At 49.1% G+C, this 17,500-nt stretch overlaps 1 protein-coding gene across 1 annotated transcript in view; it reads left to right on the forward strand.

Annotated features, from left to right (window-relative positions):
* usp43a (ubiquitin specific peptidase 43a) overlaps nucleotides 1–17,500 on the forward strand; it is a gene marked incomplete at its 3' end in the record, with an annotated part of 80,640 nt that overhangs the window by 16,535 nt on the left and 46,605 nt on the right. Inside the window, exon 3 of the mRNA XM_083693641.1 lies at nucleotides 13,147–13,262. Coding sequence (XP_083549767.1) covers nucleotides 13,147–13,262 — 116 coding nt within the window. The remainder of the gene's footprint in view (nucleotides 1–13,146; nucleotides 13,263–17,500) is intronic.

The following is a 17,500-nucleotide window of genomic DNA, read 5'->3' on the forward strand; positions in this document are numbered from 1 at the left end:
CACACACACACACACAACACCCAATGCACTCACACGCACACACACACCTGCATGTTTGCGCACACACACACACATACTATACATAGACACCAAAATACACACATGCATACACACACACTCACACACACACAGACACGACCATACACACACGCATACACACACACACGCGCGCACACACACACACACACACAGACACCACCATGCACACGCATCCCTCTCTCTGTTCCTGCTGACCTCCTCCCTTTCTTTCTTTCCAACGCCCGCCTCATCGTCCTCTCCACACTGTTGATTACCCCTCCCACCCTCCTCCCCCCCCCTCCCACCCCGCCCTCCGCATCCCCCCTTCACCGGAACACAAAACGTAGACTCGCTAAGTTGGTTTGTTACGAGGAGACAGTTCATTGGCAGTAGAACACACACCAGGGACCTTGAACTTCATCTCCCCCCCTCCTCCCCCGTTGTGTTCCAGAACACTCATATGGTGATCTGAGTGCTTTCTTCCATCTCAATCCCTCTCTCTATCTCTGCTCTAAACAACAGGAGGAGACGGGGCCGTGTGTGTGTGTGTGTGTGTGTGTGTGTGTGTGTGTGCGTGTGTGTGTGTGTGTGTGTGTGTGTGCGTTTTTGGCTTGTCTCATTCGCACACACAGCGGGAGATGTCATCTTCTACAGCCCACGAAAACACTGATCTGCAGGAGCTTACGGCATGTGCTTCTGTGTGCGGAACGCTAGCCAAGGAAAAGCTTTTGCACATTTACTCACACAGAGGTACACACACACACACACACACACACACACACACACACACACACACGCGTAGGTGCACACAAAAAAAAAAAGATGTAGTCTTGTCTTAGTCATTTTGACTAAAATAGCCTTAAGTTTTAGTCATATTTTTGTCATTTGAATAATGATTTAGTCTAGTTATTGTCACATTTCTCGCCTCATTAACCCATAGTAAACATAAATCACTGACTCCCATGTGCGCAAACATATAACTTGTCCTCCTAACATATTGGTCTGTATAACATCCTGTCACTTCTCTTCCAACAGCCAGATTAGCAGAATAATTACTCTGCAGCCGATTAAAAATCACACCCCTGTACATGGCACATCAAGGGCAGTTCAATGTTAAAAACAAGCTCTGCGTTTGAGAGGATCAGCCTCAGCAAGGCACTGCGCAGATTCGCTGATATTGATCACAAAATCGGTGCTTATTTCTTTACCAAAGGCGATTTGTAAATCAGTGATATGCGCATATCAGTGATATGCGCAGCAAACCTTTCTTCTCCCGTGAAAACGTTTCATTCTTGTTAGATTTTTGTCACAGAGATAAATTCATCTGGTTTAGTTATCTTTTCTTCTGGTTCTATTTCGTCAATTATCGTCTCGTCTTTTGCCACAGAAAAATAGGTGTTTGACGAATATTTTCATAATTAATTTCATTGACACACACACACACACACACACCCTCACCCCCCCCCCCCCCCCACACACACACACACACACACACATTCCATTCAGTTGCGCAAAAAATATCCCACAGAACACACACAGACACACACACAAAACCCATCATAGGTTCCGGAAATTAATTTTTTAAAAGTCCACTGTAGTCTTTCATCCTCTGCTGTCAAAGCTATTCTCTCAATCACTCCGTCCGTGCATGAGTGAATACAGCACAGAGAGGGTTGTGACATTTAATTAACTTTCGTGTGAAGGGGATGCCATTATGATTCTGCTCAGATGTGTGTCCGGCTGCTGGTAGCCGCTAGGCCAGGCCAGGCTAGGATGACTCAAAGCTAACTGGAGAGAGATGGACCGGCTTGGGTGTTAAGCTCCGGAGAGACCGAAGATTGATTCAAACGTGTTTCGAGTTACTGAACCAGGGGTTGCGGGTTGGACGTCTTTCGCGTAATTAGGGTCTTACGGGGTGATTTTCCGTAACCGCATTCGCCGTAGCGTAGCGCGCTAGCGTGGGTGGTTCGCTACACAAGTGGGTGACTTGGCGCTTTGATTTCTGGTTGCCGTCTATTACTGTTTCCTAGCTGGCGTCCAAAAAAAACGCCCCCGCACACCAAACCCTCTCACCCACACACACCCGCCCACTCTCTCCTCCCTCTCCCCCTCTCCTCAGAGGATTACCAGAGAGATCTCACGCATCAGCACACACACCGACCGCATCAGCACACACACCGACCGAGCCGTGGAGGGGAAGCAACAGGCCTATGATAACAACATATGTCCTCCTGTAGGGATGCATGACGAAGCGCTGTGTGTGTGTGTGTGTGTGTGTATGTGTGTAGAGTGTGTGTGTGTGTAGAGTGTGTGTGTGTGTGTGTGTATACAGAGTGTGTGTGTGTGTGGGGAGGAGAGGGTTGGCGTGGGGGAGGCGTGACTACATGGAGAGGGTAGAGGGCCATGAAGAATGGTACGGGAGACAATGTTCGGTCTGTTTCACTCAGATTAACCTCACCCCCAGGCTATTGTGCACGGCGCACATAAGCCTGGAATAACAACGGCTGAAACCTGACCTTAGTGGGAGTGAATTTCCTGACTTCAGTATTTGTTATTATTTGATTTCAGCGAATTACACGGCTGCAAGGCGTAGTCCCGACGCAGAAACGTGTGGTGTGCAAGCACTGGGGTGGCGGGGGTTGGGGTGGTGGTGGTGGTGGTGGTGGTGGGGGGGTGCTGTTGGAGATGATTGATGCTAAGTAAAGCCAATGGCTAAGCATCGCCCGCTTCTTCCCACTGGATTAATGAAGGTCCAGTTCGACCCGTTGGTCCACTACACCGTTTAAGCGCAGTTGGGGCAGAAGCCTACGTTCAGAGAGCACAGACCTGAACAGAGAGAAACCACACTACAGCTCATTTGAATAGCCTCAGTCCTCCCATAGGAAAGAAGTTGGGCCAGGGTCAGGGGAGCTGATCCCAGATCTGTGCGGTACAGTACATGCACGGGCCTAGCTGTGAACATGGAGCCAGGCACACAGCTCCCCTGCTGGGCCACGGGAAGAGGAAGACAAGGTGGTTCTACATCAAAGACTCAAAAGGTCCCTGGTGTGGCGGTCCCAGGAACAGAGCAACAGCCTGCCTGCCTGCCTGTCTCCCTGCCTGCCTGTCTGTCTCCCTCCCTCCCTCCCTGTCAGTCTGTCTGTCTGTCTGTCTGTCTCCCTGCCTGCCTGTCTGTCTGTCCCCCTCCCTCCCTCCCTGTCAGTCTGTCTGTCTGTCTGCCTGTCAGTCTGCCTCCCTCCCTGCCTGCCTGCCTGTCTGTCTGTCTGTCTGTGTGTTTTAGGTCAGCAGTAAACATATGGTGTTACAGCAGCGCTGAGCTTACAGTAGCTCACCCCACACAGCCCTCCTGGTCTCCCAGGGTGTGGACAGGGCCGGCCTCCCTGCTAACAAAGCTCTATTTTTGGATTAGCACAGTGTCCCCCCCATCACAAAGCAGCTACTAATCTAGCTAACTGCGTAGCCGCGTGCTAATGCTATGCTGTTTACTACAGTTATTACAGTAAATATGGTAATTCAAACCCGACCCAGCGTTTATTCATGTCAAAATGCACCAAAAATACCGCTAAAACGCTGAGTTCACTGAGGAACATCCGAACGCCTTCACTTCAGCTTTCGTTTTTTAACGACGTCGTCGTTGGCGATCAAAGATAGTTACTCCGTCATCACTAAATATATTCTTTAACTGTTGCCTTGTAATGTTGACATAATGGCGCTGTAAAATTCCCAGCGTGGCGCGGCGCCACGCTTCCGTCCTCTGGGGAGAGCCCTGGTCGCGGCGCAGCGCCACGCTTCCGTCCTCTGGGGAGAGCCCTGGTCGTGGCGCAGCGTGGCCGGGAGACGGTACAGCCGAACGCCAGTGACGCGGCCGCGGCGGTGACGAAAGAAGGCGTGTCCTTGACTTGGCGCGCCGCTCGCACGTGAACGCAGAACGCCGACGTCCTGATACCCGACACCCGCGAGCCCTTCGCGCGGGCCTTCTGGGAGTTCTGCTGATTGCAGTGATATGTACCTGTTTGACCTTGCGGGCCTTCGTGGCGAAAAAAACAACAACAACAACAACAACAAAGCACTGAGAATACAAGGTGTTTTTAATCTGGGTGGATTACTGGCTGTTCTTTCACCTCTGGGTTCAGTAACATGCTCTATGCTGCCACAGGGCTGAGATGTTCAGGAGAAGCAGCACAATGTGATTAACCAGAACCGGACTGGAAATAGACCCACAGGACAATACTGTGTTTTACATCCTATTTATATAAGCTCCGATTCATACACACTACTGATGAGATGGTACATATGCCCAAGACCAGGGTTAAACAATGCTTACTTGTTGGTCTCACCTCCTGGTGGTTTTCACCCCTCACACGACATCGATCAACCAAAGCCCACTGATGTAAACCAGTAAAAGGCCAGAACGAAAACCAGCACCTCCTCTGCCGTTACCTGGAGCGATGTGCCTGGAAGTGCTCTTTCCACCGATGGTAATTTTTTCACGTAATTGAAAACCGTGTCTCTGGAGTCGTCTAAATGTGTCTCTGGAGTCAGTCTAAAACCATGGAAACCCATGGCACTGCTGACGGAGAATGGATGCCAGCGCTCTCTGTTACCCTGAACAACAGGGGGGCTGAATATGGATCTGCGAGGATTCGCACCGTTGGATTACAATTTCTGTGTGACAATTGAAACAGTTTAGAAGCACTTGAAATATTAGCATCCAAACCTGTTATTGTGACTGAAAGTGCTTGGAGCCCCAGCTACTGTCTATTTTTGGCAGGCCAGGGCAAGGCAGCTAGCTTGGCAGACAATGCTGGAGCAACAGGAACAACAATCTAGTGGTGTTCTATTCATACACACACACACACACACACACACACACACACACACACATATGCTAGCATGCAAGTACACACACGCTTACACGCAAGCACACACACACACACGCTGGCACGCAAGCACACACACACAAACACGCTTGCACGCAAGCGCACACACACACACACCGCTGGCACGCAAGCACACACACACACATACGCTGGCACGCAAGCACACACACACACATACGCTGGCATGCAAGCATACACACACACACACACACACACACACACACACGGTGTGTGCTCAATTGAGGCATCTGTTCTTTGTTCTAAGGTCCAGCTAAGTGCCTGTTGACCCACTTTTATGGGAAGGTGCTTTTCAAGTGTGCAGCGAAGCTGTGGTTTGCGTTTGTTATGAATGGAGAATTAAGTAGCCTCCCTTCACTTGGCAAAGCGAAGCCTAGCCCGGGTAGCTGGTGTTCATCTCATCACTCCACACTAACTGCTGAACCCACTTAGAGTACAATCTCTCTATCGCACTGACTTAATGGAATTACATAGTTGAGGACACTGAGTACAATTGTACTGTTCCCTTATATTGCCAGACTACAAATCAATTTAGACTGTAGGGCCTTTATGTGTGTGTATGTATATGCTGGGTGTGGGTGGGTGTGTGGGTGTGTGGGTGCGTGCGTGCGTGTGTGTGTGTGTGTGCGTGCGTGTGCGTGTGCGTGTGTGTGTCTGTGTCTGTGTCTGTGTATGTGTGCGCACGTGTGTGTGTGCGTGCGCGCGTGTGTGTGTGCGCGCGTGTGCATGTGCGCGTGTGTGTGTGTGCGTGTGTGTGTGTGTGGGCGTGTGTTCAGCATTAACAATGGATCTGGAAACACATTCCACGGAGCGGAGCCGTGAGAGTCTTAAGCACCCCGTACAATAACACCAGGCACTCTCACCGTATACATCATGAATGGACAGGCCGTCACGGGAGCGCCGTGTGTCTGCATGTACCAGCAGGGCGGTCCAAACAGTGTGAAGGGTGAGTGGGTGGGTGTCTGCGGATCCCAGGGTGTACACCCCCCCCCCCCCCCCCCCGATAGGTCATTAGTATGCTCTTTGGAACACGGCCGAGGTAAAGCCAGGTAAAGCCCCGCCAGGCTAGGCTGGCTACCCTGGCTAGCACCGCGAGGAAACACCGTAATGATGGTCCCTGCTGAAATAACACAGCCTGGCCGCAATCTGGCTTCTGTTGGGTCACGTACTGTCAGAGGGGCTTGATGAAGATGAATGGCTTCGGGGAGAGAGTTTGTGCTGGTGGTTAACGTCCCTCCCTCCCTCTCTCTCACACTCTCTCTCACACTCTCTCTCTCTCTCTCTCTCTCTCTTTCTCTCTCTTTCTCTCCCGCTCTCTCTCTTCCTCTCTCTCTCTGTCTCTCTCTCTCTCTCTCTCTCTCTCTCTGTCTCTCTCTCTCTCACACTCTCTCTCTCTCTGTCTCTCTCTCTCTCACACTCTCTCTCTCTCTCTCTCTCTGTCTCTCTCTCTCTTTCTCTCTCTCTCTCTCTCTCTTTCTCTCTCTCTCTCTCTCTGTCTCTCTCTCTCACACTCTGTCTCTCTCTCTCTCTCTCTCTCTCTACCTTACTCACAACTCATTTTCAGCCCGATCGCTCTGTGACTCATGGAAAAGTTCCTTAACTTAAACGCTGATTGCTAAAATGAAGCCAGGGTTTTCATGGTGATTAGTGTTGAACCCAGATCTCTGGTCTCTCTGACAGGTCCTGACTGGGCGAAATGAGGTTGGGACTCCCATCAATTAGAGATTGCAGCTTTCCCATCAATTAGAGATTGCAGCTTTCCCATCAATTAGAGACCGCAGCTTTCCGCAGCTCTTTTCATTTCTTGTCTCCTACTGCTTTGGTCGGCGGTTTCTGAGTATCAGCGTTCATACCTGTGTTTTTACCATACAGTTACATAATGTGACCGTGTGGTAAAATTAGAACTGGCTGACCAGCAATGCACCCACCTGGCACACACACGTACACACCCACACACGAACGCATGCACGCGCACACACTCACCCACCCACACACACACACACACACACACACAAAACTCTACTAATGGCACAAACCCGTCCGACTCAGTTTCATTGTTCTGATGGCTCACTGTGAGTGCAGTCATTCATTCTGCACTGTGTTTGTGGGAATTGTCACTAGATTGAATATCCTCCAGTGCTCACGTCCTACTTCCACACTGATCCCCCCACAAACAAACAAACAAACAAACACACACACACACACACACAAACACACACACACACACACCTCTTTTCTCTCTCTTTCTCTCTCTCTCTCTCTCTCTCTCTCTATTCTCTCTCTCTCCCCCCCTCCCTCTCTCTCCCTCGTCCCCCAGCTAATAGCTCCGATCCACCATTATTCCCCCCAGCCTGTCTGGAGCTACATGTCTGTATTTAATCTTTAATTGTGTTAGCACAGGCAAAAATTGCTTTAGGGATTCGCAAGGCTTGAAAGAAAAACCGTGTTGGTTTGGCTCATCGGCATCATCATCATCAGGCCCCTGAATAACATCTTGGTTGGAATTAGCAACAGAACGAGACAAAAAAAAGAGAAAAAAAGAGAAGGTGTTGTCTGGCGTTGACTGTGCATGATAATGTGCCTATTTGACATTGGATCTCAAATTGCCTTGATGACAAGCTATTCCAGGGGACATTACTGAACCGCTTTCATGGTTGTCGCAAGCCTGTTTTATTTTTTGTTCCTCATTTTGCTCATTTTGTATTGTGACAATGTATTTCCAATTTGGTGTGTTTTTCTCCTACCAAACTCTGGGCCAAACTTTAGATTGCTTTAGTACAGATTTGGAGGAAAGAGGAGTTAGGAGCCATCATGTCTCAAACCTATTGACACTGTTTTACACTTCCATTAACGTTTGCAATTTGTGTGTGTGTGTGTGTGTGTCTGTGTCTGTGTGTCTGTTTGCGTGTACTGTGTGTGTATTTATGTGTGTGTGTGTGTGTGTGTGTGCGCGTGATTGCGTGTGTGTGTATAAGCACGGTGTGCTGTGATACATTTAGCAGGAGAAAAGGAGAGGTATAAATAGGATCAGAAATGCAGGTCAGAAATGCTAAAAGATAAATGGAGTTTTAACTCGCATGTCTATTTCTGGCTGCCGTGGTTATGAGACTTGTTTTTCCCAGCTATGTGCTCACAGTTCTCTGTTACATCATGTTGATGAGTCAAAGCCAACTGAAATCCCAAACGATCCTCTCAACACAAAAAAAGTACTCTAAAAAAGAAATTCTTTGTAAGCGAGGTTTTTTAGTCTGGCATAAACAAACTCCCACACCTTGAGCTAAACAAGCCGCCCGCCCCCCTCCAAAAAAAACAAACGAAAAACGAAACGTAACAGAAATTGAAGTACACTTCAAATAGCCCATGTGGGTTTAGCTCTGGTCCCAAGGTGTGGATGAATACTCGTTTAAATCATCCACACCTTTAAATACACGCTCACACAGAGCCTCTAAACCGTCCATTACCATCCAGGGTTGCTGAAGTACAGCTCAGAGGGACATCTGAGGGAGGAACCCAAATAGCTCCCATCCTAATAACACTTCGCTCGGTTTTCTTTTTGTTGTCACCGTGAACTGAACTGTTATTCTTCTCCCTAAAATCGCCCAATGGTAGGATTCCTATCCATTTATGTTTTGCAATATCTTTTTCGTATCACAACTCTAATGCGTTCTACCGGGCTCCGCTTCTGGTTCGGGGATAACAGGGCGGTGAATGTGTAGGATAATAATATAATAATAATAATAATAATAATAATAATAATAATAATAATAAATAATAATTACCACATCAACCAAAACCGCATCCACAGTTTGGATATGACCTTATGACCTCTGCAACCTATGATTGGAGTGTTGTTGTTTTTGTTACTGTTGCCCACCTTGACTTACAGCACATACTGTTACAGCACGGGCACTAATTGGAACCCTTTGAACCCTTTCAGCCAGTGGAGCATGGCACTAACACCGCTTAGGTTGTGGGTTCGATTCCCACTGGGACCATATATACTGAACAATGTGTGCACTCACTGCAATGTAAGTCGCTTTGGATAAAAGCGTCAGCTAAATGGCGTATATTATATTATATATATACACTGCAGACACATGTATGGAGGAGGCACGTTGTTCCAATGTTCTCATGGCCTCCTTCAGCCTGGCAGCAGTGGGCTATATTGGCTGATTAGATGACTAACAATGTGAACAAAGACACAAAGACACTCATAAACTCAAGGAAGCAAGGAAGTCTTTGGCTTGTATATCATCTTGTGCTCCTTGATTACATCACGCTGGCATTGTTCCCATAATTACCTCCTATTTACCTGCAGTCCCAATGCACAGTGATTCAGAGTGACTCACCCCCCCTCCCCCCCTCCCCCCCCCCCCCCCCCCCCCTCTCTGTTATTGTGCGGCAGAGCACAAAAGGAGCTTGTTAAACCAACTTCGTCACCCCCAAAAAGCCTTGTATAATTTGGGCCTTTTTTGTCCGGCAACAAAAACTGGAAAGAGAGAGGGAGAGAGGTAGAGGGAGAAAGAGAGGTAGAGGGAGAAAGAGAGGTAGAGACAGAAGGAGAGGGAGAGAGAGAAGGAGAGGGAGAGAGAGAGACAGAGAGGGAGAGAGAGACAAAGGGAGAGGGAGAGAGAGAGAGACAGAGAGGGAGAGAGAGACAAAGGGAGAGGGAGAGAGAGAGAGAGAGACCTCCCTTCTCTGGCTACCACACAGTCCTCACATGTTTCCCTTATGACTGTGTTGTTACCCAGACAGGTAATAAACACACACAACACACCATGCATCAGGCCCCATGTCTCCTCTATCCACCCTACAGGCCTAACATGTGAGGAGGGACGCCAGAGGCCTGTGTGTGTGTGTGTGTGTGTGTGTGTGTGTGTGTGTGCGTATATACGTGTGTGTGTGTGTGTGTGTGCGTATATGCGTGTGCGTGTGTGTGTGTGTGTGCATATGTGTGTGTGCGTATATGCGTGTGTGCGTGCGTGTGTGCATGTGTGTGTGTGTGTGTACGCAGGCCTGTGTGTGTGTATCTGGGCACTCGGCTTGAAATCAATACTGAAATCAGTCACTGCCTCCGGCATGAATTGACTGCTTTCACCGAGGAAATAAGGGATATCATATTCAACCCTGGGGGTGTTTATATTACCGGTCGGTGGGATATATTCCATGCCAGTCAATCCCGTCCGCCGTCATTTAATACCTGCATCATTCCGAGACGTCGCCATCAGAAAGGGTTCGTTTCACTCCCGGGCGAACGGGTGTTTGAAGCGGCGTTTTCCTCACACGGAGCCACAGACGGTGTGAATGATGGATTATTCACGTAAACAGCCTCCAGTCCGTTCCTCCAGACGTCTCTGTTTGCCGCCGTGGATGACATGACATTTCAGATCCGTCAGTCGTTTGAGTCTCGTATTGACTTTGTTTTACCCCTGAGGCGTGTCAATCCCAATAACACAACACAGGGAAATCACCTTGTTACCAGAGAGTGTTGTTACCAGAGAGTGTTGTTACCAGAGAGTCTTGTTACCAGAGAGTCTTGTTACCAGAGAGTCTTGTTATCATAAAGTCTTGTTTCCAGAGAGTCTTGTTACCAGAGAGTCTTGTTTCCAGAGAGTCTTGTTACCAGAGAGTCTTGTTACCAGAGAGTCTTGTTATCATAAAGTCTTGTTTCCAGAGAGTCTTGTTTCCAGAGAGTCTTGTTTCCAGAGAGTCTTGTTACCAGAGAGTCTTGTTACCAGAGAGTCTTGTTACCAGAGAGTCTTGTTATCATAAAGTCTTGTTACCAGAGAGTCTTGTTACCAGAGAGTCTTGTTACTAGAGAGTCTTGTTACTAGAGAGTCTTGTTACCAGAGAGTCTTGTTACTAGAGAGTCTTGTTACCAGAGAGTCTTGTTACCAGAGAGTCTTGTTATCAGAGTCTTGTTTCCAGAGAGTCTTGTTACCAGAGAGTCTTGTTACCAGAGAGTCTTGTTACCAGAGAGTCTTGTTAACAGAGAGTCTTGTTATCATAAAGTCTTGTTACCAGAGAGTCTTGTTACCAGAGAGTCTTGTTACCAGAGAGTCTTGTTTCCAGAGAGTCTTGTTTCCAGAGTCTTGTTATCATAAAGTCTTGTTTCCAGAGAGTCTTGTTACCAGTGAGTCTTGTTTCCAGAGAGTCTTGTTTCCAGAGTCTTGTTATCATAAAGTCTTGTTTCCAGAGAGTCTTGTTACCAGTGAGTCTTGTTTCCAGAGAGTCTTGTTACCAGAGAGTCTTGTTATCAGAGAGTCTTGTTACAGCCCGGTACAGGAGTGTGTAAAAGCGTGTGTCACTTTAAAATCCTCCTCAAAACATATACAGACATCACACTCGTGTCCTTGTTCATTCTCAGGCAATAGTGTTTAAACCGTCTCCTCTGCTTTGCCTCTGGCGGTTTTCCCTCTAATTGAATTAGCGACGGTTAGCACCTCGCCGTGTGTGGCTCAGTAGCATGCAGTGGGTTCACCCTTAATCAGTTCAGTGTGTTTACCTCAGCTAACTACCTACCTAACTACCTACCTAACTACCACCCTAACTACCACCCTAACTACCGACCTAACTACCGACCTAACTACCTACCTAACTACCTACCTAACTACCACCCTAACTACCTACCTAACTACCTACCTAACTACCACCCTAACTACCGACCTAACTACCTACCTAACTACCACCCTAACTACCTACCTAACTACCGACCTAACTACCGACCTAACTACCTACCTAACTACCTACCTAACTACCACCCTAACTACCGACCTAACTACCTACCTAACTACCGACCTAACTACTGACCTAACTACCTACCTAACTACCACCCTAACTACCGACCGAACTACCGACCTAACTACCACCCTAACTATCGACCTAACTACCACCATAACTACCTACCTAACTACCACCCTAACTACCACTCTCCCTATGCCCCCTTTCATCTGTCTACCTCCGCCAAGATCAGCCACAGCATGAGACGGAGCGAATGAAAGAGAAAGAGAGGGAATGAAAGAGAGAACAGGGGAGAGGAATGTACTGAGGATAACAAGGGGTAGGATCTCTGAGTGTACTGAGGGTAACAAGGGGTAGATCTCTGAGTGTACTGAGGATAACAAGGGGTAGATTTCTGAGTGTACTGAGGGTAACAAGGGGTGGGATCTTTGAGTGTACTGAGGGTAACAAGGGGTGGGATCTCTGAGTGTACTGAGGGTAACAAGGGGTAGATCTTTGAGTGTACTGAGGGTAACAAGGGGTGGGATCTCTGAGTGTACTGAGGGTAACAAGGGGTAGATCTTTGAGTGTACTGAGGGTAACAAGGGGTAGGATCTCTGAGTGTACTGAGGATACCAAGGGGTAGATCTCTGAGTATACTGAGGATACCAAGGGGTAGATCTCTGAGTGTACTGAGGATACCAAGGGGTAGATCTCTGAGTGTACTGAGGGTAACAGGGGGTAGATCTCTGAGTGTACTGAGGGTAACAAGGGGTGGGATCTCTGAGTGTACTGAGGGTAACAGGGGGTAGATCTCTGAGTGTACTGAGGGTAACAGGGGGTAGATCTCTGAGTGTACTGAGGGTAACAGGGGGTAGATCTCTGAGTGTGTTCCGTGTCTCTCTTTGAGGAGCACCTTTGATCATCTGTAAGTCTTATAAAAAGGTCCAGGAGTGTGTTAGTTAGTTAGTTAGTTAGTTAGTTAGTTAGTTGGTTGGTTAGTTAGTTAGTTAGTTAGTTAGTTAGTTAGTTGGTTGGTTAGTTGGTTAGTTAGCGTGGTTTAGCACCTGTCGTAAGAGCACCTGTCCTGCGAAGCTCTCCTCACAGCGTTCCTGGCTGTCTCCTGTGGTACAGATGCAGATGCTGGTGTGTTCAGTGTTTGCTCCAGAGTTTATGTAAATGTTGATATCACTCACCGCATGCACGCACACACAAACGCTCTTGCCTGTCTGCCTGCCTCTCTCTCTCTCATCTCTCTCTCTCTATCTCTCTCTCTATCTCTCTCTCTCTCTCCTTCTCCCCTCTGCTTGTGGGTTAAGTATTTACTCCAGTTCATGTTGATGTTTATCGCACACACACACACACACACACACACACACACACACACACACACTCACACACACACACACACATAAACAAACACTCTAGTCTGTCTCTCTCCCTCCCCTGCTGGTGTGTTCAGCCCTGGCTCCTGAGTTGAAGTTTCTGTCTCCTGCTGGTTTGTTTCCAGGGCACCAGTGGAGGTGGAGAAGGAGAGGAGGAGAACCCTGTCTCTGGCCCAGCGAGCCTTCACCAGCCTGGGGCGCGGCACAGCTTCGTACAGGAACACTTCCAGGCACAGTACAGGTGAGACACAGACAGTCACAGAGAGTCACAGTACAGGTGAGACATAGACAGTCACACAGAGTCACAGTACAGGTGAGACACAGAGAGTCACACAGAGTCACACAGTCACAGTACAGGTGAGACACAGAGAGTCACAGTACAGGTGAGACAGACAAATCTGCAGGAATTGCGTGATGCAGTCATGTCATCATGGACCAGAATCTCCAAGGAATGTTTCCAACATCTTGTGGAATCAGTGCCACGAAGAACTGAGGCTGTTTTGAGCGCAAAGGGAGGCCCTACCTCAGTATTAGTATAGTGTTCCTAATAAAGTGTTAGGTGAGTGTATATATGTGTATATATATGTAGAAATACAAACATGTATGTAGAAATCAAATTTAAATGTGTCAACTAAAGGACTAGTTGATTAATCTGTCCAATGAATCTAATAATCTGTACAGACCTACAGTACACATTAGTATCCTTCCACAACCTATCATTGTCTGTTTAATGCCAGACATTGACAATCTGTCACACAGGTTCATGTTTATGGGCTCCCAGAGTCTCTGGCACACTGTTATATACTACATTGGGTATTCAGATCAGGTGAGAAAGCACTTTGCTCTCCTGTGGATAAGAATCTCTAAAAGCCTGCAAAAGTAGGTCATTGGAGGGCTGTGAACATTTTGAGGATCTATCTCTGTCTGTATCAGGGCTCGGCTCTGGGCTTGTTTTTTCGTACACAGCGGAAAGAGGCACTCTGTGTTGATAATCTGGTCGGAATATCTACCATGGTCACCGGCCCCGCCACTTTATTCTCCTTTAGCTTCTAATACAAATAATAATATTATGATAATAATAATAATAATAATAATAAAAATGTTACACTGTGAGGTTTGGGTGGAACCAATGACAGCACAGAGAGCGGAGAATAACGGTTAGCCCAAAGGCGTATTTAATAATAATAATAATAATAATAATAATAATAATAATAAGGGAAGGGGGAGAGTAAGGGTAATCCAGAGAGTAATCGAGGGCCGGTCCAGGGTCGGCAGGGGGAGGTCCAGTAACAGGGGAGAGGAAGGGTAATCCAGAGAGTAGTCGAGGGCCGGTCCAGGGTCGGTAGGGGGAGGTCCAGTAACAGGGGAGAGGAAGGGTAATCCAGAGAGTAGTCGAGGGCCGGTCCAGGGTCGGTAGGGGGAGGTCCAGTATCAGGGGAGGGGAAGGAGCCTTGGGAACCAGGAGGGGGCGAGGTCCGTGGGACAGGGGTAGGGGGTCGGGGAGACGAAGGGGCTAGGTCCGTGGGACAGGGGTAGGGGGTCGAGGAGACAAAGGGGCTAGGTCCGTGGGACAGGGGTAGGGGGTCGGGGAGACGAAGGGGCTAGGTCCGTGGGACAGGGGTAGGGGGTCGAGGAGACAAAGGGGCTAGGTCCGTGGAACAGGGGTAGGGGGTCGAGGAGACGTACTGTGAAAGTACGTTCTGGCGCCGGATTGAAGCTCAGGCAGGGTTTAAGTAGGTCGTTGATTGGGGATGGGTTGCAGGTGCGCTGATTGGGGATCGGGTCCAGGTGCGCTGATTGGGGATCGGGTCCAGGTGCGTTGATTGGGGATCGGGTCCAGGTGCGTTGTCGACTGGGAGGAGGACGCTCCAGTGATGACCGCCACGGCCTTGAGGTGGTGCCAGACGGTTGGTTCGGAGGGGGAACCGTAACAAATAATAATAATCATAATGATGCATTCAATTTGTATATGGACTCGAAGCCCATGGACTCGAAGCCCTTAACATATTGTAGCGAACGGCGGGGCAGAGCAGCTTGCCTTAAGCGGGTATCGAACTCGCAACCTTCCGCTTACAAACCGGCCGCGCTAGCCACAACACCAAGAGAGTTAACTCACTTGGCGGAGCTGCTAACGGGCCTTACACAGGGTCGTTACAATATCAAGAATATGAACAAATTGAAAATAACAAATAAAAATATAGGAGGACAGTCACAGAACATCCATAACATAGGGTTAACCCTAACCCTAACCCTAACCCTATACGTTAAATCTCTTTATGTTCTCTGTTACTCTGACATCTGTCTGACTTGAGATCAGTCTCCGCTCCTTGTGTGTGTTAATGGGCGGTGGGGTTGTGTGTGGAAGCAATCACAGACCCACTGATCCATCTACCACAGGGACTGCCCAGCAGGTTAACCTCTGACCTACGGCTGGCTCCCATCCACATTGGATGAGGATTTAAGTGTGCTGCAGCTCCTCGGGTTGGATGGCCGTCACAGTCAGTCGACCCCCTGGAGTGGAACTGTTCCATCACTGTTAACTACTGTCATCTATAGACCTCCTGGCATGTTGTCTCCTAAACCTCACACACGTCGTTCCCACCAGATTAGAGTCAATCAATAGAGGTCATCCTCTGTGTGTGTGTGTGTGTGTGTGTGTGTGTGTGTGTGTGTGTGTGTGTGTGTGTGTTTGTGTGTGTGTGTCTGCGTGCGTGCGTGTGTGTGTGTGTGTGTGTGTCTGCGTGTGTGTGCGTGCGTGTGTGTGTGTGAATCAATAGAGGTCATCCTCTGTGTGTGTGTGTGTGTGTGTGTGTGTGTGTGTGTGTGCGTGCGTGCGTGCGTGTCAATCAATAGAGGTCATCCTCAGTAATGGTGTATTGACTACCACAGCGTTAACCACCCACTCAGTGGTGAGATTATCCCATTCCCCTCACTCTGGGATTATACATTTACAGTAGAAAGGAGGGTATCCCCGCCGAGACTGATCTAATTCGAAATCGTTCCTCGAAATCTATTCTTGCCTGGATTTCCGGGAAAATAACAAATCTTGGAGGATCTCGACGCTCCCGAGAATGCTTTTCCCTCCCGCTATGTGTGTCGTCCCAACCCCCCACCCACCCCCACCCTCCACCTTCTCCCCCCCCCACCCCCACCCTCCACCTTCCCTCCCCCACCCCCACCCTCCACCTTCTTCCCCCCCCCACCCCCACCCTCCACCTTCTTCTCCCACCCCCACCTCAACCTTCTTCTCCCCACCCTCCACCTTCTCTCTCTCCCACCCCCCCACCCTTCTCCCCCCCCCCGCCCTCCAACCGTCCTCTGGATCGTGGTGATGGCTCCTCGTCGCGTGCCTCGCTCCTCGTGGCGTGCCTCGCTCCTCGCCGTGTTTGTGTTCGTGTGCTCCGATTAGCCGCCAGTTCATTAGCAGATTAGCGTAGCGACGCCGGTGGGGAATTCTCCCCAACACAACCGGCTGCATCCTCAAACAGCTTTGTAAACCAAAGCTCCCCTAATCCAGACGACCATCCTTTGATCCTCCGCTACGTCTCCCCGGGCCGCCGTAGGACCGGCGTCGCCGCCCTTCCTCCTGGTGTTGATACACGCGACTGGCTTCCTCGCGTCGCTCAATTATCGTTTTGTTTTGCTACGCCGTCTTTCTGAATTAAATGTAAAGTTTGGTTCTCTCGTTAGAGGTCTGTTGAGCTGGAGTAATGACCGTGGAGCAGAGACACGCGGGGCAACCGCCGTCATACCCACTTTTTCCTTTGGTAAAACTGCCAGTGGCTACGCTAGTCTGATTTCCTCACAGGGCAGGCCTGTAATTACAAAGGAGAAACATCAATAATAATTGCCTGTGGGTCACAAATCACCTTGCACCCCCCCCCCCCCCCCCCCCCCCACGCACACCCACACACCCACACTTCCCCTATAGAAGCCTGTGGTCGTGTACTGTACCCAGGGAGAGCTGTAGAACACGAAGGGACGGGGAGAGAGTTGAGTTTGACTGTAATTGCACATGTAGAGACTGTAGCATTCGTGTGTGTGTGTGTGTGTGTGTGTGTGTGTGTGTGAAGTGCATATGCATGTGACTGGGGCGTGTGGTGATTTCTCCTCAGGCAAACAGTCTCGTCTGACATCTGTAAGGTGGAACTCACTAGCCTTCCCCCTTGGGCGGACATGCCCACAAAGTGTGTGTGTATGTGCGTGTGCGTGTGCGTGTGCGTGTGTGTGTGTGTGTGCGTGCGTGCGTGCGTGCGTGCGTGCGTGTGTGTGCGTGTGCATGTTCAAGTGGTTACAACACAGCCTGACAGCACACACTAATTACAGCTTTGATACCCAGCACCTTTGGTATATGACAAGTAAAGACGTGTGGGGATTGAGGGTACGTATCCAGTCTGCTGTGAAGTGATTACTGCTCACCACACTGTTGTTGTTCCTACTTAAACTGTCCTTGTCATTTTCTCCCCAATGGCAGAATGT

The sequence above is a fragment of the Argentina silus genome (assembly GCF_951799395.1).
Source record: "Argentina silus genome assembly, chromosome: 22".
In the NCBI taxonomy this organism is placed as follows: domain Eukaryota; kingdom Metazoa; phylum Chordata; class Actinopteri; order Argentiniformes; family Argentinidae; genus Argentina; species Argentina silus.